Below are 23,716 nucleotides of genomic sequence, written 5' to 3' on the forward strand. Positions count from 1 at the left end.
GCTCTCAGTCGTGCATGTTTTTGAGGTATAATTCTCAGCATAAAGGGTATTTTTATCTTACTCTAGCTGGTAAAATAATTGTTTCTCGTCATGTTGTGTTTAATGAACAACGATTTTTGTTACCTACACACACTGTGATGTTCTTTCTGTCTGGTAGGTCTGTCTCCACTTGTGTTCCCCTTGTTCAATCCTTCACTTCTAGGTTCAGTCATTCCTCCCCTCCTACCTCCTTGACTCCTATTGAGCCTCATGGTGTTGTATCCCGGCTTGTTACACTTGACGAATCTCCGGCTACCTTGGATATAGCTTGTATGCAAAATGATGTTTTTGAATTGCCTAATGACTTCAGTCCTCCTATTCTGTCTTCTACCATTCAAGCTATTTCCTGTGATCCTCTGAAAATAAGAAATATTCATCCTATGGTCACTTGGTCCAAAGTTGGGGTTTTTAAACCCAAGACATTCTCAATTGAGGCTTCTGATTCTGAGCTACGCACAATTACGAAAGTGTTTGCTAGTCCGGAATGGTGACTTGCTGCTCAAGCTGAGTATGATGCTTTGATGCGTAACTCCACCTAGACTTTAGTTCCCTTACCACATGGTTGGAAGGCTATTGGTTGTGAGTTGTTTTTCAAAGTAAAGAAAAATCTTAATGGTTCTATCGCTCGTCGTAAAGCTCGTTTAGTAGCAAAAGGGTGCTCTCAGGTCCCTGGGTGTGATTTTAAGGAAACGTTTAGTCTAGTCGTTAAACCTACTACTATTTAAATTATCTTATCCCTTGCTGTTTCTAAAGGCTAGCAACTCGGTCAAGTTGATGTCAACAATGCTTTTCTGAATGGTGATCTCACTAAAGAGGTATACATGCATCAGCCCCCTGGATATATGCAATATGACCTTACTGGTGAACGTTTGGTATGTCGTTTGTCAAAAGCTCTATATGGTCTACGTCAAGCACCACGGGCATGGTTTGACAAGTTAAAATAATTTCTCATCTCCGCTGATTTTTAGTTGTCTAAATCTGATGCTTCTTTGTTTGTTCGGATAACGGATACCTCTTGTATGTATGTGTTGGTATATGTGGATGATATAATCGTTACGGGAAGTGCTTCAACCAATCTTGAATACTTTGTTCATCAGTTGCATAATTTTTTGGGAATTGAAGTTACCTGATCATCTACTAGGTATCTTCATCTTTGCCAACGAAAATATATTTTAAATCTACTTGATAGAAACTTATTAGCTAATTCTTTAGAAAAAAAGCCTATTAAAGCTTTCAAGCAGAGTAGAGTGTAGAATTTCAAGCTCTTACTACTTGTGAGATCATGGCCCTGCCTACACAGCTCACAACATATTGGCTATGCTGAGCCATTACATTCTAACAACTAAAGGTGCTCTCCTTCACCATGCCAGCTTACCCTTCAAATTCAAGGCTAATACCTTTAAAACTTCTGTGTATTCCACTAATCATTTGCCTACACTTATATCAAATCATAAGTCTCTTTATGAGTAAGTGTTTAAAACCCATTATTACATCCTTATGGTATTACGAAAGATTTAATTTGAAAGATTTGAATTAGGGTCGATTTGGATGGATAGTGAAATTGGTTTCGTTGATATTGAAAATAATAGTAGTTACGATAATAAGGAGATTGAATATTATATAATATGTTGTTGCATAATAGATTAATCTTCAAATCAATCAAGTATACCTGGGTTCATATTGATACTTCATACAAATAGACCCCTCTCTTACCATTAATTTGCTAATATATTCATAAAACTACAAATAAACAATTAAAAACCAATACAGATGCATAGTAGTAGCTTCCATGGCAGTGGAGGCACAAACTGAAAAGGTAACACAAAACCAGGGCTACCCATGACTAGGGTTCTCTTTGTCTTGGGTGTTTAAATTGGATTTACCCTCTGTCGATTCCTCGGATTTGCCCTGCTATGTCAAATATTCCAAGTTTAAGGTATTCAAATTAAGGAATAGAAGATAGGCAAACAACATTTCCTAAACTCTAAAACCTAACAGAAAATTCTGGAACAATATTAAGCACCATTAACCTTATTTTAAAGAAAGAGATTGATATTTTCACAGAGTAAAACATGGAAAATTGGCGATGTAAATATTTACCTTGCTCTTGTCACGCCATTTAAGTCCAAATGACAGCAGCCCCTCAATCTTTCTTCTTGCACTATCTAGTTGAGTCCTACAAAAGCAAGCTATCTTTGTAAGACATCTAGAAACTTGTAGGAAATTCTCCATTAAGCAAACAACATTCATAACATGCATCCAACTGCAGCATAGCATTATCCCGTTGTCGATTAGAGAATTAAATGTCATTAGAAATCTTAGTTTTAAAACTTAAAAAAGATGATTGTTTTCAACCATAATTTGCCAACGCTTTACAATCTTATTCCTGTCAGGAATGCACTTTTGAGATATCTTTACCTTCTGTTTCGGGGAAACACCGAAAAAAGAAATTGAATGAAATGGATCATTCCATATCATGTTTTAGATCTGTATAAAAGCATTTCAAGCTATTACCTTGATTGGAATCTTATAATAAAAGGACTTTGTGCCAATTTCTACAATATAGTGATATATAGCTATTGTTTCTTATGGACACATCTTAAGGGTCAGGTCACATTATGCACCTATGTTATTTGCATTTTATGTGGTCCACAATCCTCTTCATCAACATTAAGATGACTGAAAATTTTTCAAAACATTTTCAATACAAGGAAGGATAAAGAATTGGAGGTATGGATCTTGATGTTTAGAGTGTTCGCCTTTTTTGTACATAAGTGAGTTAATGCTAAAAGAGAATGAAGCTTAAAGGGTTTCTTACTGTGGAGGAGAGGGTACTTTAGTTAGGCCAGGTTCACTTTGCATGGTAGCCTCCAAAATTGATTCTGCTATAGCCACCCTATCCTCCATTAGAGCAATAGAAGCCATAGCTTTCTCGTATTTTTCCTGCAAATTACTTCCGATTGAGAATTGATATAGTCACAAAAGAAAAATCGACTTAAGGGACCTTGAATTTAATCTAAGCACGGAAAAGAAAATAGCAGCCACTATAAGGCATCTTAAAATGAATTGCAGAATTAAAGAATATAAGAATGGAACCAACATCAATTCCTATAGTGAAAGACTCAAAACAATTCAAGAGAATACAACATATCAAGTAGAGGATAACATGAATACATGAACTATTTCGATAGCTTAACCAGTCATGAAGTTGTCAGTGGAACAATTTTCCTATTAGTAGCTTAAATAGAAAGAACAGATTCCTACTTGGTATATAATTGAATGTCTTTGAACTTGCCTTTCGACTTTCACTCCTACATGAAAATATATGAAATCTATGGTTTGACATTATCTGTGATAGCTAGGACATCAGGAACGATAAGAACCTGAAGCACGATAACTGCGTTTCTCTCCTCAGCTGCATCTTGTTCTGCATGTTTACGAGCGTCTTCAGTTATTAGTTGCTCTTTCTCTAGCTGCATCAGAACCTGTAGCACATGGAAACTAAAAATCACTAATGACTCATAATAGAATAAGAGTTAAGCCATAATTCTAGGAAAAAAAATTAGAGAAGAGGCAAAATTATACCTTATGAACTGCAGCTTCTTGTTCTTTCTTATCGGCAAGACCTTGGTGTAGATCAGCAACCTTTTGCTCCAACTCTTCAATCTACAAAATTATTAACAAAATTTAAACCCTACAAGCAACTGGAGTAGCCCAAAGCTTACAGAAAAAGTATTTTCGCTGAGCAAATTATCTAACGAGATATTGGTACAAATAAGTTTACCTATACCTTTGCACTTAATTCACGCCGGTTATCTTCTTTGACCAGTTCCACAAGTGCTGTCTCTAACTCCTCAGCTCTGGAAAACAACAGGAACCGTAGTTACAAGTAAAAAGATAAGTTGTAGAAGCATTTCAACAATATCATGGACAATTTATCCTATTTCTTGAAGCAGACCGCTATCTATAGTTCCACAAGATGCAGTTTCATTCATAGCTATAATGGATAAAGCAACTCCTTAAATGATGAGACGTTTATGATGGAGAAAAATGAAATTTCTAATGAAAGCCTAATAGCATCAAGAATCAGAAACCAAGGATTGTAGAATATACTAACCGGAGTACAGCAACTCTTGTTTCCTCAAGCAACCTAAACAACTCAACCTTCATCCAACCAACCTGAACATAAACTATTAATGATTGAAACTTCAAAGGAGTTGCATAGTGGCTATTAATATCCATAAATTAATCAAAAGTTAAACACTGTTAGAAACTTAAAATGGGTTCAGTAAGTACAATTACAGCTCAGTCCAGGTAACTAGGTTTGAAATGCATTAATTAAAAGTACCATCTCCTGAAGGTTTGGTAGGGAATCGACTTCCGAATCTGCATTTAGGCTAGAGAGCAATTCATCTAGATATAATGAACGAGGCTCTAATTTAGATGCATCTTCATCAACCGAATCTTTAGCCGACTTTCTTTCTTCCATCAACGATTCATGATCATGCTTAAAATTGTATAGCTTAGATGCAAGTCCTTTTGAATCTTTCCAAACCTGACGGGCTATTTTTGTTCTTTCCTCAACAATTAGTAGCACATCTGGTCTATACTTTTCACTCAACTCGTATAATTTAGCATTAGTCACGGATAAAAACCCCATGCAGGAAGTTAAAACAAGTTGGCTACTATCAAACGTTGAGCCAGTAAGGGATTGTAGCAAAGTGATGGCATCCCCGGCATCTTTAGTTGTAACTAACGCAGGACCTAGAGTAAAATGTCACATTACTAGATTAGTTTTTGAATTCACCATCCATATATAATGTTTCACATATTTCATAAATATAAAATCTCAATACCATATAACTCTATCAAAGCAAGGGCTGTTCGAAATAGCATAACACGATTTCCTTCGAATAGAATCACATCCCAAATGCGAAGAACTGGAGATAGAGGAATCCATTACAAGGTAAACATGATTTCTAGCAAAGAGAGTGCATAAACATTTTGAATGAAGAAAGAATTAAATCGAACTTGCATTTCCACTTTAAATCTTACCACTTTCCCATGGAAGTATATTAATAAAAATGGAGAAAAGCCAAGGTGCAGAAAGCCATGTCACCTGCACTCCCAAGTAATCCAGATGGCTGGCTGCACCAGAAGCGTAGACCAAAAATTGAAAGTCACCCAAATTGTTTCACAAAATACTTGTAAAGGTGATTAATAAATAAAAACTTAAAAAGTAAACAACCCAATTTGGGAAATCTTTCACGCATCAACTCTTCAAACACAAGTTGATCAACCTATAAAATAGAAATATTTAGAATTACAAGTTTGTAAATTGGCAAATCACTTTAAAAATTCTGAAATATCATGGTAACCATGAAGATAAATGCTAAACATAAAAGAAACTAGAGAAATTTTCTATCATTAGAAAAAAAATAATAATAAAAAAGAAATTCTAACACAAAATTAAAAACCTGAGATTCTATCATTTCCTCTGTATAGTACCCTTTAAAGTAATCATCAATAATGCCTACCAAGGTCCTGAAATAAGTTGAAAGAAATCAGTCTTTAAAGGTGACCTAGCTATTCTTGTACAATGATGAGTATATGCATATGTCTAACAGTTAGCCAAAAGTGGTTCTGCACACCCAATAGTCATTCTAGGGTAAAATTTACCTATGTTACTATGACCTGAGTATGAATACTGTACAACAGTATGCATTTGACATGAGTTTGTTTAATACTTTTTTCTAACTTTTTCATTGTATTTGGAGTCATATTGCCATACTCATGTCTAAATACATGTCGGAGACAACATAGAAATTTATAACGTATTTCTAAATAGAAATAACAACTTTCAGAAAGCAATATAAAAGCTACTTGAACCTACCAAAATGCATTTTCCTCAGGCATCATAAGTAGCAATAATCCAGCAAAGAAATTCATCGCCTGCATGTATTTGATATGTACAATCAAATGACAACAATAAGTCTAACAAACGAAAACTAATTATGAAAATTTTAATCACTTGCAAACAAAGGTCATTAAGATCCATTCCAATCAAATTTATATCCTAGGAATCAGAAGGTAAAACCGACGAATTGAGTTTTATAGTAAAAGCTTCTATTGATTCTGTTGAAAATAGGAATTCTTTTTCTTATAATTCACTCAAGTATTTACATGGATATAAATACAGAAATATGTTAAACTACATAAGAAAATACAATCTTCACAATAAAATCCCAATACTTTAGCCTTAAGAAATCAGATCAGTCTTGATTAACAAGCCTACCAATAGTCAACACTTCCCCTCAAGTTAGTGCATAGATATCACACAAGCCCAACTTGTAGACCAAATTGTGATAAATTCTGTTGTTGAGTCCTTTAGTGTAGCCTTAAGTCCAGGATTTCGATAATCAATTTTTCTTTGATAAAGTGAAGATCAATTTCTATGTTCTTTGTTCGATCATGTTGTACTGGGTTTTAGGCTATACTAATGGCAATCTTATTATCATAATATAAGGATAGTTTTCCTTTATTCGACAACTTCAATTCTTCCTTAACTTTTAATAACCATAGTAGCTCGCAAACACCTTAAGTCAACTCTATATTCTACCTTAGTACTTGATCAAGCAACCACACTTTGCTTCTTGCTTCTCCAAGTGACTAAATTTCCCCCCACAAGTGTGCAATATCCAAATGTAGACCTCCTATCATCCAGAGATCCAACCAAATCTACATCCATAAAAGCTTCTATCTGTAGATGACGATGTTTAAAAAAGAGGAGAAATTTTCTCGGGGTATACTTCAAGCACTGTAGAATGAGAACGACAGCCTGCATATGAGACTCACGAGGGTCGTGTATAAATTGAGTACATATGTTATTTCAAGTCTAATGTGTGTGAGATAAATTAGTCTACCAACTAGTCTTTGATATCTCTTTTTATCCACAAACTCTCCTATTCCAGCTTGCAACTTATGGTTATTTTCTATAAGTGATTCTTTAGGTTTGCATCCCATCATACCTGTCTCAATCAAAAGATCTAGGATATATTTTCTTTGAGAGATAAAGATACCTTTCTTTGGTCTTGGTAACTTCAATTCCCAAGAAATATTATAACTTTCTTAGATCTTTGATTTTAAATTCTTGAGCCAAACACTGTTTTAGTCGAGTCATTTCTTCTTCATCGTCTCTTGTCATCACTATGTCATCAACATATACAATAAGGAGAGTAATTTTACCCTTGTGATGTTTCATAAAAAGGGTTTGATCGGCATTGCTCAATTGATAACCAAAAGTAATCATAATTTTGCAGAATCTGTCAAACCATGCTCTGGGAGATTGTTTCAGTCCATACAAGGTTTTCTTCAATCTGCGTACTTTCCTTTGAGTTTTTGCATTATCAAATTCAGAAGGAATCTCTATATATACTTCCTCTTCTAAGTCTCCATGTAGGAATGCATTCTTCACATCAAACTGTTGTAGGTTTTAGTTAATATTGGGAGTACAAGATAACAAAATTCTAATGGTGTTCATTTTTGTAACAAGGGCAAACGTCTCTTGATAATCCACTTCATACGTTTGAGTGAAACCTTTATCAATCAATTTGGCTTTGAACCTTTCAATTGAACCATCAAACTTGTGTTTCACAGTAAACACCCATTTGCAACCCACCAAATTCTTGTCTATTGGAGGAGTTACTAGCTCCCAAGTCTCATTCTTTGCCAGTGCCTTCATTTATTCAACCATGGCTTCTTTCCAATTGGGATCTTCAAATGTTTCATGTCAATCCTATGGAATAAATGTAGAGGATAAAAACAAGGCAAAGGCTTTATAGGAAGGGGACAATGAGTCATAAAAGATAAAGTTTAGACATAAGGTGTCTAGTACAGGATCTAACACCTTTTTTTTGGGAAATAGGTTTATCTAAATCATTAGGTAACTCACTAGAAGAAGAAGATTCTTGGCACCTAATAGGTTGTATGATGGCTTTTTTATTCTAAGCTTTCTTAAATACTTCTTTAAATTCAGTTTGTCTAAACGCCCAACAATCTCCTTTTAAACAGTAATCTCCCCCTAAATAGTAGTTTCCCCTTGAACAATGGTGTTTTCTGGAATAAATTTTTTAATAGTTACTGATTCAGGTATCACTTCTTCTCTCTCATTGTTCTCCCCCTGAAAAGGTGATTGAGTTGTATCATAATAGGCATCAGTTTCTCTAAATGTTACATCTATACTAACAAAAGTTCTTCTTGAAGAAGAATGATAACACTTGTAACTTTTATGTGTTGAAGAATACCCAATGAACACCCATTTAAGGGCTCGTGAATCTAATTTGTTTGCTTTTCGATCATGGACATAACAGACACAACCAAATACCCTTGGAGGAACAGTATAATTATTTTTACCTTGTAAAGTTTCTAAGGGACTCTTGAAATTAAAGGTTCTGAGTTGCATTATATTAATAAGGTAGGTGGCTACAAAAATTGCGTCCCCCCAAAATGGTTTTGGAAAGTTCATGGTAAACATAAAAGATCTAGTGACTTCTAGCAAATGCATATTTTTCCTTTTAGCAACCCCATTCTGTGAACTAGTACCGGGACAATTTGTTTGATGAATTATCCCATAAGTCTTCAAATAGGTATCAAAATTGTACTCTTTACTATTGTCAATTCTACAAATTGTATCTTAGCGTCAAATTGAGTATACACCATTTTATGAAAAAATTAAATGCATGTAAACACATCATTTTTTGATTTTAGCAAATACACTCAAGTCATCCTAGTACAACAATCAGTAAAAGTAACAAACCATCGATTACCAAATAATGAGATATGTCAAGTTGATCCCCAAACATCAGAATGAATAGTCATAAAAGGAGTATTACTTCTATTATTTTTCAAAGGATAAGAATTCTCAGTGTGTTTAGCAAACTCACAAGCTTCACAAAACAATGAATCAAACCAAGTCTTTGAAAATAAATTGGGATATAACTTTCTCATAACAAAAAATGATGGGTGTCCTAACTGCTTATGCCACTGCATTATTTCTTTGTTGATAACTTTACTACCTCTAAAAAAGCTTGAAAAAATCCACTACTACCCTCCAACATATATAAGTCATTATGCAATCTATCACTGCCAACCTTCCTCCCTGTTTGAAGGTCATGGAATATACAATGATCAAGGAAAAACTCAATTTTGCAGTTTAAGGTATTAATGATGCCACTGATAGATAAAAGATTAACCGAAAAACAAGGGACATGTAGTACAAAGGATAGTTTAGTATTGAGTGTACAATTGACAAAAATTGGTCTAGTTACGGGAGTAAAAGACCCATCGGCTATCATGACATTATCTTTTGTTTGACTTAGGAAGTAGTTTAAAAAAACTTTTAGATGAGCCTATCATGTGTCTATTCGCACTAGAATCAATAATTCATGAGTCAAAATTAATGTAAGCATTAAAGGATTACCTAATTTTACAAAATTGGATGTTGGATTTGAAAAAGAGTCAAGTTGGGATAGGAGACATTTGAGGAGTTGAATTTCATCTAAATAAAATGTTCCAGTGGATGCAATTTCTTTAGATGACTCTATAACTTCCAACACATGTCCCTAATATGTCGTGGCTTCCCACAATAATCGTATTACAGATTATCTTTATCAGGGTTACCATTTTTCCTTTGCTTTTGAGAGCCACTAGCGCTTAACCCAGCCTTCTTAGTTGGTGTTGTATAAAGCATAACACCTCTTTTGCTTTCTTCTTGTTGGACATTGGAATATGCTTTTTATAATGACTCATTTCCAGTGGTGCCGGAAACTTTAATTTTGAAACACCATTTCAGGAAATTGTGTTTGTAAATATTATTATTTAATATTTAAGAGACTATTATAGAAATATATTAAAGTTTGGTCTAATAATTTTATTTAATTGATAGTTAATTAAGGTACAAGTGTAATGATCATAAAGTTAGTGATATCGAAAAATATAGTTTTAGAATCCCATTTTCATAAATTGAGACAGTAAATATTTTTAATAAATATTTATGGAGTTATATTATAGGTGAATTGAAATTTGGATAAGTAATTTTGATGAATTGGTGATTAATTAAGGTATAGGGACTAAATTATAAAAATAGTAAATTTTTGAAACACCATTTCAGGAAATTGTGTTTGTAAATATTATTATTTAATATTTAAGAGACTATTATAGAAATATATTAAATTTTGGTCTAATAATTTTATTTAATTGATAGTTAATTAAGATACAAGTGTAATGATCATAAAGTTAGTGATATCGAAAAATACAGTTTTAGAACCCCATTTTCAAAAGAAATATATTAAAGTTTGGTCTAATAATTTTATTTAATTGATAGTTAATAAAGGTACAAGTGTAATGATCATAAAGTTAGTGATATCGAAAAATACAGTTTTAGAACACCATTTTCATAAACTGAGACAGTAAATATTTTTAATAAATATTTATGGAGTTATATTATAGGTGAATTGAAATTTGGATAGGTAATTTTGATGAATTGGTGATTAATTAAGGTATAGGGACTAAATTATAAAAATAGTAAATTTTTATTTGCTATGAATTTTTATTAATTAGAAATGGAATAAGGACGAAAGTGGTAATTATACCACTTTATAAATATAGTGGAAGATAGCTTTGTTAATTTATGAAGAAAAATATTATAAAATTAAGATTAATAATAAAATAAAATAAATATGAAATATAATGAACCATGGTGGAAAGAAAGAGAAAACATTTCTATTCTTCCTTTCATGCATCGAACATCATTTTCTTATATTTTTTATGTTTTTTAGATCGTGTAAGCTTAATCTAGCTAACCCATGTATCAATTTGTTAAACTATTAAAGTTTTCAAATTTGTTATAATTGAGATTTAAAAGTTTTAAGTGTTAAATTGATAGATTTTAAGCTTAGAAGTGAAAAAGGACTAGTTTGTAAAGTTTAATTGCTAGTTTTTGAACATAGGGACTAAGGTGCATAATTTGAAATTGGTGTATTATTTCTATAATTATTGATATATAGGGTTTTATAAGGATGTAACTGAGATCGGTTTTGAAATCGAAGCTCAAATTTGAAAGTTATGACAAATTTATTTTTAAGGGCTAAATTGAATAAAATAAAAAAACTTTAGAGGGCATCTGGATAATGAAATTGAACTGATATATGCACATAATAGGATGATATAAGATGTGTGGAATTTATAAATTGAATTGAATAATTATATGGATCGAAAATAGAACTAAATAAAAAATAATTAGGGAAAAGACAAAAAATTTTAATAGTCCTTAAAGTTTCAGCTTGTTTGCTTATTTAACTAGGTAAGTCCATATGATATGATTATATTTAAATTGTTGTATACTTGACTTATGGACTTGAGTATGTTTGATGGTAATTTGAATTATTTACAATTTGATACAAAAAGTGAGATATGGGCTAAACTGTAAAGAAATGATAAACTAGCTAATAAATTTAATATGATAAATTTCAATTTGGGATATTTGATGAATTGATATTTGATTATGACTGATTGAATCGTATTGGTATGAATTTGACTGGTTACTGAGATAGAGGATTAAATTGAATAGTTTGCAAAATATTTATACCTTGTAATTGAATATGGTTTGGATAAATTTTGATATTATACTGTTACTTAATTATTTTTTGTAGCTAATAATGACATAGGATAGTTGAAAGGGAAAGAAAAGGCGAGAGTCAACGATGAGTGATGCGAACTTTCGATTTGTATTTCTATAACGCAAAACTAATTATAGTTAATGAATATTCATGATATATTGCATTATATAGTATTAAGGTAAGCTATTAATAGAAATTAAGTTAAAATATGTTATGTTACATGATAAATTGATGAATTAATGTTGAAATAAGAATGATGGGGTATAAATTGAATTATGTGATGAAGTTAGAAGTTGGTTACTCTATTAAATGTACATGTTTATATTTTGGGATATTTGATAGTACATTGCGGTGTCAGATGAGATGTAGGTTGACTAAATCGAGTATTCGTTCTAAGAATCCGAGTCAAGTTGAGAGGATTTTATGAATGGGATTTGGCTATAGGATAAATTGGATATGCATCATGATACTATACAATAGAGCGTGTACCTAGTGGAGTCATTTTAATATTCTGATATGTTTGAGATCATAGGTGAAATGGTATAAGGTTGAGTTGTGATGTACAAAATTGTGTATGCATATTAACAATTAAGTTAAACTTGGAGTTTTTGAATGGCTACTTTTGAATATGAGTGACCAAGCTTAAGTGTTGATATTGATGTGGTTGTTTGGTATGAAAATGTGATGGAACAATGTGAGTTCATGGTATGTTTGAATGTGACATAAGATGTTCAAATAGGTGAAATGCTTGGTACAAAATGAGACATTTTACTTTGATGTTAAATTTGAATGATACAAGTATGGTGCATAGAGTGGTTACTTTGGCATTGTGTTTATTAAAGGTTGAAGCATGAATAGTATATTTTGATTGTAAATTGGTTGAGTTTGGTTAGTTAATGAACTATGTTTGCTTAGTTGATGAGTTTGTGTTTATTAAATGATGAACTATGTTTGTTTAGTTGATGAGTACATAGGTTTTTAGATTTAGAAATATGACAATTTCATTTAGAATTATTTGAATAATCTTATAATTGTTTAAATGGATGTTTTGGTTCATGTTTTGGTAAAGCTTAATGTAAGCAAGATTGTACACTTGCTCAATAAGCAAGCTATTGATTGAGTTTGGTATTGTGTAGGCATTAATGGTATGTTTTACACCACACGGCATGTCCACACGACACACGGGGTGATGACACGGTCTTGTGTCTATTGGATAATAGGTAATAATAGAAGTACATGGTTCTCGATTGTCACACAGGCTGGCCACACGCTCGTGTGAGTACTATAGATATTGATCATTTAGTTTTTACACAACTTTAGTTTGTTTCACAGCCTAGCTACACAATTGTGTGACTTTTTTAAAATATTTGACAATTTGACCCACACGGCCTCAATGAGTTAGACAGTCTAGATATAAGGTCGTGTGACTCCAGTTCTACACGATTACAGCTTGCTACATGGCCTGGGTACACGACCATGTGACCCTTGATCTACACAATTGACCTTCTTTTTGTAAAAGTTTCAAAATAATCATTGTTCGATTTTGGGTCAATTCTAGAGTTTTCGTAACCTCAATTTTAAACCCAATTTTGTTTGCAAAGTATTATTTGTGTGAATGTATGTTTTTATTCAATTTTTAGTTGAAAATTTGATATCAGATTTTCTTATTATTGTTATGTTAATAGTTGTAACATCCTATAGCTCGGGTATGACGACCGGACCGGTGAGAGGTGTTACAATGAGTATATGTGTCACAAATGGTATGAGTTCAGATTAGGAATGGAGTGGTTATATATTTTTGTTTGAATATGGCTACTTGGACATGAATTATAAATGGTTTAAAACTTTGTTATGCTAAGATGTTAGTAAACTTGATGAATTAATTACAATTGTACATGATTTTGTATAAAATATAATATCTAATAAGTTACAATATTTGAGCTTTTGTAAACTTGTACTAAACCTGGAAATGATTGTATATTAATTTAAATGAATGAATTAGGTGATATTAGAAGTGGTAAATTGGAAAAATAGGATCGATAAGGGCATGCTTTGCTATGCTATGATTAAAAATGTTATTATAATAAGTTTGATGAAATGTTTATATATTTTAATGTTTGAAGTGAGAAAGATTGTTGTTAGTTTTGCACACTTTATTTTTATATTGAAAATATAAAGCTTGGTAACTCTAAGTTATAAGAATAAGGTAGATAAGAGTATATAGACATAAATGTTTACTTTCTGTAGAATTGTTAATGCTAATTTACATACTTAAATTATAGCAATACCACTGAGTATTTTACTTAGCATACAATTTATTCTCCCTGTATGCATATGAGATCAATTCGAGATTCCCAGACATCAACCTCAGCATCCAATCCACAATCCCGACCTTAGCAATGTCTTTTGGTTTCTATCTTTATTTATATTTGTCATGCACATGATAAGTTAGGTTTTGTGGTGGTTGAATGATATTATAATTAAATGTTATATCTTATAACCTAGTAGTAATATATATATGATGGGACTGTTGTTTGTTATTAGTACATATATGAATAAAATATAAATTTACTTTAGCATGATTAAGGAATGTATACTCGACTAATAATTATCATTTAAACTGTAACTTAGACCCGGTGATTGGGTCGAGTTTAGGGTGTTACACTTTCTTAAGAAAAGGAAAAGGAATTTTGTAACATCCCAAAAATTGAGGGTTAGTAAAATTAGGTTTGTGAATAGAGAGAGAGTGGTCATGCCTTAATTTCTGATATTATCTATGCATTTTTAGGAAATAAATGAGGTGTTGATTTGTTGGATAAGTGTTAGTGAAACATTCCTTGAAACCTAAGTTCAAATCCCTTCTCTCTCACCTTTTTTATTATTTTGCTAATTTTACCTTAAACCCTAGCATGTGGCATGCCTTATTTTTAAAATAAATATTGCAAAATTATTTCAAGAATGAAGAAAAAACCTAATGATTAAAAGAAATATGAGAAAGTATGAAAATTAAATGAGGTCCCAAGTTCAAATCCTTTCTCTTGTGAAATATTTAAATTTTGCAAGATCCCTTGTTTTTTTTGTGTGTGTACCATCCATACCCTTGAACCCTAAGTATAAATACAATATTTTATTATATTTTTCAGCATTTAGTTCAATTTTTCCCTTCCCTAACCATTCACCCTCTTCCTCTCCTCTTTCCTTTTCAATTTTCTTTTTTTCTCTCATTGTTGTCATCGTCTACACCTTCCATTTTACCATCTCTTTCTTCTTCTTTTTGCATCAAGATTGTGCATCACCTCCTTTACTCTATTTCTACCATTTATCCTCACCTAAATCATCCCCAAATATAAAATATTGAACCCCAAGATCGATCCTGAACATTGCCAAGAAAGTGTCATTGTCGTTTCTCTCAACTAGCTTGGGTAAGATCTCTTCTCTTCAATTTCTTGATTAATCTTGTCAATTAAAAATAAAAATTTCTAGATTTTGAATTTGGAGGATTTTAAATTATTTCAAATTTATTTTTCCAGATTTTAATGTGATCTCAAACCGTTTTAAATTCAGCCCTAATTTTGGCCACTATAGGTGGTGGTGCGTGTGTCTATGTGTAAGAAGGGGGTTGTTTTGTTTCTTGGTTCTTGCCATATTTTTTTAGCATTAAATTGACTTCTTAAATCCTCCTAATCAATATTTAATCACATGTTCAATTAAGGAAAGACGTTCTTGATCAATTAGCCATTCGGATCTCACAATTCGGGAAGCGTAAGTGCAATTAAGGATAACTAGTTTGTTATTGCGACATAGTTGTTGGGTAAAGGTTATGAATTAATTAAATGAAAAAATTTAATCATTAACTAGCTACTGATTTTTCCAGTATATTATTGAATTAGGTGCTGACCCAAAAGCCCCAAATCATCTGTAAAGGCGAAGAACGATTGTGCGTATGGTTCGCATCGATACAGTGTAAGAAATCTAACTAGTTTAGATTCATAAAATAGTTATAATTTCGAAAATTGGTTTAAACTCATAAGTGGGAGTTTGGGGGCTGGTTTAATGGTAAATTGATTGAATTTATACTAAATTTTGGTTTAGGTTCGTTTAAGGAATTATTAAGGAAAATTAGAAGATTCGCTAGTATGCTACGAGGAAGCGAAAAATAAGGTATGGGTCTTAAGCTCAAATTATTTGAAAATGTTAAATATCATGTTATATTTGATAAATTAACTTGTTAATTAGATTGGCTTAATAGCCAAATTATTAATTTTGTAAGTGGCCGAACGAGCCTTGAAAGATTGACATGTTGGCAAAATTGTTAGTTTGATAGTATGAATGTTTGAGTTTGTAATTGCATATTTGAGTTATGAGATATGAGAATGTTTGACTGAATGATATAATGTGTTGAGATGTTAAGCTTATGTATGATTTAAACGCATGAGATATTTTTTATATTGTGTACTGAAAAGGGTGTTATTTATGCACAATGAAAATCCGTAAAGTATGTGAAATTGAACGATATTGATTGATACCAACACAATGGTAATTTGAAAGATTGGAACACTGTTTTCATTTACTGAAAGTATGTGATTATTGAGGACATGCTGAGCATGTCAAATGAATGTAAAAAATATTGAGATATGATTATGTATGAGATTGTGTGGCATATTGCATATGCATTAGGTTGGGATTTTGTGGTTGACGAAAGAGTTCCATAGAGTTTCAGCAGCATATTAAGTCCGCATTATTCGTAGTCAGTGCACTGCACCTGGAGTACCGAGGGGAATGGCGATTTATCACATTTTTACTGGCAACTTGTCTGCATTTTTACTGGCAGAATTTTCTACATATTCTTATTGATGGTTTTAACCACAATGGGCTTAAACCTATAATGTGTTGGAGTTCGGATGATGGGTTCTGGGGAACTCATGGTGTGTAGCGGATAGTATGGGTAGAGACCTTTTTACATTGCATCATGTGCACGACATATTTGAATATTATTGATTTATGCTACGTATTATATTTTATTGTATTGAATGATATCGAAATTAATGATTATTACTCGAATGAATGATGACCCATGCTCATACACCGTTTGACGTCGATATTGATAATGGCTATGTAATGATATGAAATTCCTATAATGGTTTGGTGTTTTTCTAATAAAGCTAATATGTTTCACTATATTTGATATTTATGTTTGTTTAAATCATTGTTCGACTCACACTGAGCTTTTCATAAGATCACTCCCTAATAGTGTTTAACTTTTCAAGTAAACCTCGAAACTAAGACCGAACTTGGCATACGGAGAATCTCCTTGGACCTTGAACTATTCTTAGTAAGTATTATTAAGTCTTTATCAGTTTTGGTTTGTAATTTTTAATTATTTATGGTATGTGGCTTGGTCACTTTTCTTTTGAGGATTTTTGCATGCATGGATTACTCAAGCATAATAATTGGATAATGCATTCTATCGGGCTTAAATAAAATTTGATATTGTTCCCTAGTTTCCGCTGCATTGCAAAGGAATCGTTTTTGAAAAATAAATTGATAAGGCAACTAAGTTTCCAAAATGACTTGAAAAATGATTTTTTCGCTGCATTAGTTTAACATTGAGTTTTTTTAATAAAAAAAAGAGCGACAAGCAAACTATTTTTCTAAAATAACACTACCAACAATAAAATGAATCCTAAGTATACACGGCCTAAGGAGTGAATGCTTTTAAGCTAACTCAAAGTACAACTACGTTTTTTCCTCTAAAATGAGTTTATTTAAGGTCTTCAAAAGTAATGTAAGTTAGTTTAACCATTTCGGTGGCTAATGTAGCTTTTTCAATTTACGCATAACGTCTAGGCTGGGTTTAGGAGGTTACAATTTTTTTTCGAAAACTTAAACCCAAATTTGATCATACTCGATGTTTAACCTAGCTAGAAAGTCGTAAGCCCTCTCTTTTTCCAGTTGACACTTCACTACATCTCCAGTATAGTCTGCTTGGAAGTCTTGGTAATAATCTAGCTCCTTCCATAAACCGCTCAGTTTAGAAAAATATTGAGAAATTGACATCTCACCTTGCTTAGTGTTGGGAACTTTATTGCAGGTTTCAAAAATCTGAGCATTATTACCAACTTGTGAGTAGGTAAGAGCAATTGCATTCCATATTTTTTCTGCAGAGTCAAGTAACAGGTATGTTTTGGAAATATGAGGTTGCATAGAGTTTATAAGCCAATACATAACAAGAGAATTATCTGAGTCCCACTAATCATAAGTGGAATCATTCACAGCGGGCTTTTTCGAATCACTAGTAATATACCCCTACAGTCCTCTAACTTTGATAAACAATAAGCATGATTGTGACCATGCAAGATAATTGTGCCCACCAAGTTTTACAGGACTGATTTGCAAAGAGGGGTTATCATAATTTTTTTTTGTTTATGCCATATTTTTCTATCTCTTTTTTTTTCTAAAAAAAAGCACCATGAGAGCCAATAACAGCAAGAGAGACCAGAGAAACACCAATAAAGTCAATGGTGGTAGTCGGAGAATCAAACTCGATGGATGTGAGCTACACACGCCGGCGCGTGGGCAAGTACACCAAAGGTGTGGGTGGCGTGTGAGGGCCACGCGTAGGGGTTTGTTCATTAGATTTTAAGGTTTCATTGGAGATAAGATTGTAACTTTGTTGAAAGGGACAAAGAGAGAAAAAATAGGCCGAAAAATAAAGAGTACCAAATTGAATTTTCTAGGATTCGGGAGGGTTTGGAATTTCAAAAAAAATAAAGGCTCCCTAAATATGGTTCTCAAGCTCTTGATACAATGTTGAAAATAGGAATTCTTTTTCTTATCCATTAACTCAAGTATTTACATGGATATATATACACAACTATGTTAAACTACTTAAAGAAGTACAATCTTCACAATAAAATGCAATACTTTAGGCTTAAGAAATCAGATCAACCTTAATTAACAAGCCTGCCAATAGTCAATGGTCAATAAATTCTCCAGTAGACGTTACCCATTTCAAGTTGCAGAGTCATAGTTTAAAATTAAATCATCAGAGTTGTTCTTGACATCCCAGGATTTTTTTTGAATCAAAAGAATTATGACTTCTTTGTGCCATGCTTATACAACAACAACATGACTTGGACATGGAAAAGATAATAATATTGGATAAAATTCTAGATATAAAATAAAGAACAGTTTCTTGGACAGATTCTAAAGAACATAAGAGGGAAAGCTAACCGAAAATTCTATATATAAATTAAAGAAAAGTTTTGATGTAGATGGACAATTATGAAAAGTATAAGTAGGTTTCTACTGATAAAGGAGAAAAAAGTTATTATAACTAATCAATTACCTGACAGTACCCAACTGATGGGTTATGCCGAGCATATGCTAAAAGTAAACGCCTCAAGGAATCCCTACCATTATCATTCAAAGATGGATGACCTGGAAAAGTTCGCGGTAAATCCTGAAAACAAACAAACAAGTTAGCTAAAGGAGGAATGTAAAAGTCAAGATAAAACAGAAGATGTAGCACCAAGTTGTTTAAAGGATTGAATAGCAAAATCCTGGATCTAATGACCTTCTCAATTTGCTTTCTCCATCTTTTGAACACACTTGATGAGTTACTATGTTGATCATCATCATAGTTTTCTTGAGCCAGCAAATCCTCGTAATATCCTTCCACTCGTCGTGCCTTAACACCTACAAAGGCTTGCCATATCTACAAGGAACATGGTATAGCAAACAATTCATTTTTTGACAAATACTATGACAATAACAAATAGGGAACTTTCAATCTTTACCTCTCCTCTGAGATCCTTTGGCACTCCTCCAAGAACAAGGCTCTCCAGCTCTTCTTTCCAAGGAAAGGGTGGTTCTTGAGAAGCCTCATTGCCTGCATTACTTTCTTCCCCAGTTGGGATTTCATTAACACATACCTTTTCCTCAAACTCATCATCGGATTCTCCATTTGGAAAGTTTGTCTCTTTTATTGATGGAAGATGGTCACGACTTTCATTCATATTCATATTTTCCATATTCTTTCGCTTCTTAACCCTGGAACCCATCATATTCTCAATGACACAAATAGCTGGTCTAGTTTTGACCCTTCTTTCAACCTTGCATGCCCTTGTTTCTTCTGCGAGTTGCACCTCCTTTTCACTTTCAGTTGAATAAGCAGAAAAGGGCTCTTCTGTTTCACTTTCTGGCGAACCGACAGAATCAGGCTTTGCACTTGGAGTATCTCCTTCCCTATTTCTCTCTAAAGAAACCTCTTCATTTAACTCGGTGGCTTCAGTCCGTGATGTCTCTTTGCTTTCATGTAGAGAAACAACTTCTTCTATGACTTTAATAGCATTACTTTGGAATGCCTCCTTATATTGCACCTCAGAAGCAACTTCTTCATTCACCTTAGCCGGCCCCGCATGCAATGTCTCTTTAGTTTCTGCGTCGGCAGGAGCTTTTCTTTTTAGCTTAGTATCCCCAACTTGCGATGTTTTTCCATCATCCTCCTCGAAAAGGCTTGGTTCTATATGTCTTGCAAGCTGGTCAAAGAAGACTTTCCATATATTCAATCTTTCCTTTTCCTCTTTCTGGCAAAGTAATTAATATATCAATAACCAAAACCAAGTAACCAACCATAAATGCTATATCAAAATATTTTTTCATAAATTAATGCAACGGATCATTAGAATACAAAAATCAAATCTAGATGGAAATTTCTACCTTGTAGATATTAACATAGTGCCTATATGTTTGTATGTGTTGAGGTCTCACAGCAAATCCATAGGTGTCCCTGTTCACGTTATTGAACTCATTTCCAAATGAAAATTAAACCAAAAAAATAAAAATAAAAAACCATAAGATTAAGAACCTAACTTCAAACAATTTCAATGTCAAAATGACTAGAAATTTATACCAAAAAACAATATAATTTATAAAAGAAAAAGCCAGAAACTTGCTTGGAATCACTTTCCAAAGAGCGTCTGCTCAACAAGGACAACAACATACTTGACAAACACTTACAATTCTACAACTGTCCATAACTTTCTTTTGTTTTAAATTAAACTCATTCAACATTTCACAATGGATCAAACCCCTTCACCACTCTTTGTTTACTATACAAATTACAAAATCCAATTAAAAATAAACCAAAAACTCTGCCTTTTTTAGCTCTAAAAGAAAAAAAGAAAGAAAAAATTTCAAAAGCACAATTGATGAAATAGTTAAAAAAATATAAAACCCATAAATTGTCAAAGCAAAAAGAGAGAGAGAGAGAGAAATCAGGGCTTAAAAGACAACCGTAGAAACAAGAAAAATTCCAAGTACCTCTTTGGTTCCACAGATTGAAAGAAAGTCAAGATCGATTCTGGCATTGTTGCTTTGAATGTTGATTCACAGCTAGAAATTGTTTTTTTTTCTAAATTATTTTTATGATTAATAAAATTGTGGGTTAATTTGTATGATTGGGAAGATCCAAGGATGTTTCTTGATTTTTTTTTCTTACAACTAAATTTTCAGGGCCTTTTTAAAAACAAAAACAGAAAAAGAACAAAAATTCTCGAGTAAGCTCGATATTTGTTCGGGTTCTAGTTGTTACAATTAGAAAGCGGATAGACACGTGTGTTAAATTTGCGGGCTTTTTTGTTTCAAGCAACGTTAAAATCACCGATGAACTTGGATTGGTGACGACGTGGCAATGAGTTTGATGTTCAATCTGTGAGTCACCGACGAGTATGGTTGAGTTTGGTTATGTAAGGTTAACTCAATGGGCTCCACAAGAATTGTTTCTTCTAGATCTACATGGATAGTTAATCTTTCAATCCACGCCATCATGTATTGTGTCCCTTTCTTCGATGGAACTCACACCCTAACTTTACCAAACTCTTTCTTTCCTTTTTAACATTCTTTAAAAATATTTGCTTAAACTAAAACTAGGTTATCATTCAAAATTTTTAGTATTGTCTATTTCATTTCATTTTATTATTATTATTTTGAATAAATTCAATATAAATTCTGTTCACATATGTTCTTTTTAACAAAATGTATAGAATTACCTATAACTTCTATCCAACTCAAAAATAGGAGCATAATATGTTTCAGCGTACTCGAACCCACATCCTCCTACATTAGCAATAATGTCCATATCAATTGAGTTAAGACTCAATCGGTCTATTACGTTTTATTTTATCCAATCTTGTCATTGATAACAGGGAGAGAAAAAATATGAACAAATTGTGAAATTAAGGAGTACCAAATTATATTCATTTTTTGTTTAAGTTGGCTAATTAACCTTTTAAAACCATATCTTATATTTTTATTTAATATTTTAAGCATAAATAATTTATATTATTTTTGGTATTTAATTCTAGGCTTAATTCACTATTTGAACTCTAAAATATACCTGTTTTCTCACTTTAGTACCTAAACTTTTTTTTGTCTCAATTTAGTACCTAAAGTATCAATTTCCTCTACTTTTAGTCTATTTTGTAATAGCCGTTAAAAAAATCCGTTTGGCAATTTTGGCCAATGAGAAAGCACCACGTTGTATATTTTGACCAATAAAAAAATACCACATGACAATTAGGTTTATTTAAATTAAAAATATTAAATTTAAAGTAAAAATATAAATTTATAATATTAAATATTAAAATATTAAAAAAGACTTTTTATTTTGATAGACCATTGGCCGATGTTGACTAGCCAAGTGACACTATTAAAACACACTTGTCCTTTTTTTATTTTTTAATTTATATATATTATATTGATTATAAATTTTGTTAAAAATTTAAAATTAATTTTTAATAAAATTTTAAAATATATAATTATAAATTTTAAAAATTAAAAAATAAAATATAAAAAATTAATTTAAATTTATAAAAAATTATATTTTAGAATTTTATAAAAATATTTTAAAAATATTTTAAAAATTTTATATGTTATATATGTTTTTTTACATTTATAATCAATATAATATATATAATATTGTAAAAAAATTAAAAAAAGGACACATGATGTGTTCTAATAGCGTCATGTGGCCAGTAAATGTTGGTCAATAGCCCATCAACAATCGATTAAAGTTAAAAATGTTTTTTAGCATTTAAATTAATTGTTTTTATTTCAAATAAACTTAGGCTTAGTTTGGATGGGCGGTGTGTTTAGCTCCGGTGAGGTTAAAAACAGCGGTGGCGGTGAGATTAATTACTGTAGCGGTGAAATTGGGTACTGTAGTAGTGAGATTAGAAACAGCGGTGGAGTGTGTGTTTGGATTCAAACGCAGCTGTAGCGGTGTGGTGAAAATAGAAAATGACTTTTAAGGACATTAGATTAAAAATAATATATAATAGAAGTTTTTAAAATTATTTAACAATTACAAAATTAATAAATGATTAAAAATTATTACAATTATATTTATTTTCAATAATAAATAATTAAAAATGAATTATTACAATTACATAAATATGCTACTGCTGGTTAACAGTGTTACTCAATTGGACTAATTCCGTTATCTATGTTTGTATGAAATTTTGCCTACATACCAAATCCTTTAAAATGTTTTACTAATTTGAACAATATTATAAGACATTGGGGGTGATAAAAATTAACTTAAACTTTAAGTTTAATTTAGTTTAACATCGGAGTTATAATATAAGATTAAAGACGTCAAAACATGACTTTATAACATTAGCAATTGTTAAATCCCTGTTTAACCTACAATCAATCAAAACATTATTTCAACAGAAATTGGATAATATTTTTTAAAATGTAACATTCATATTTTCAAAATATTTTTATACTTTTCATTTCATTCTTACCATTTATATAATAAATCAAATTTAAATATATAATTTTTGCTTCATTTATATTGAAACCAAGGCATACACTTCAAATCTAGATCCATGTTTCCAACATCACACTAGTGTATTTGTCCAATAGATTGGAATATTCATCAGAAGAGAAAATGCAAAATGATTCACATTTGAGCTAAAGATGAAGCAATGCAATGA

At 31.8% G+C, this 23,716-nt stretch overlaps 1 protein-coding gene across 1 annotated transcript; it reads right to left on the reverse strand.

Moving 5' to 3' along the window:
• Window positions 1–1,661: 1,661 nt before the first annotated feature.
• On the reverse strand, window positions 1,662–21,223 carry LOC107898168 (TBC1 domain family member 8B). The gene is made up of 18 exons (XM_041091201.1): window positions 21,039–21,223; window positions 20,436–20,505; window positions 19,514–20,302; window positions 19,291–19,431; window positions 19,063–19,176; window positions 5,933–5,991; window positions 5,517–5,583; window positions 5,288–5,339; window positions 5,095–5,187; window positions 4,896–4,979; window positions 4,388–4,803; window positions 4,157–4,218; window positions 3,830–3,899; window positions 3,625–3,705; window positions 3,423–3,524; window positions 2,858–2,982; window positions 2,140–2,215; window positions 1,662–1,947 (listed from the first exon to the last, which is right to left on the reverse strand). The coding sequence occupies exons 1-18, from the start codon at window positions 21,083–21,085 to the stop codon at window positions 1,873–1,875; spliced, it is 2,523 nt and encodes an 840-aa protein (XP_040947135.1). The 5' UTR covers window positions 21,086–21,223; the 3' UTR covers window positions 1,662–1,872.
• Between the last annotated feature and the right edge of the window lie 2,493 nt (window positions 21,224–23,716).

This window comes from Gossypium hirsutum, chromosome D04 (genome assembly GCF_007990345.1).
Source record: "Gossypium hirsutum isolate 1008001.06 chromosome D04, Gossypium_hirsutum_v2.1, whole genome shotgun sequence".
NCBI classification, from domain to species: domain Eukaryota; kingdom Viridiplantae; phylum Streptophyta; class Magnoliopsida; order Malvales; family Malvaceae; genus Gossypium; species Gossypium hirsutum.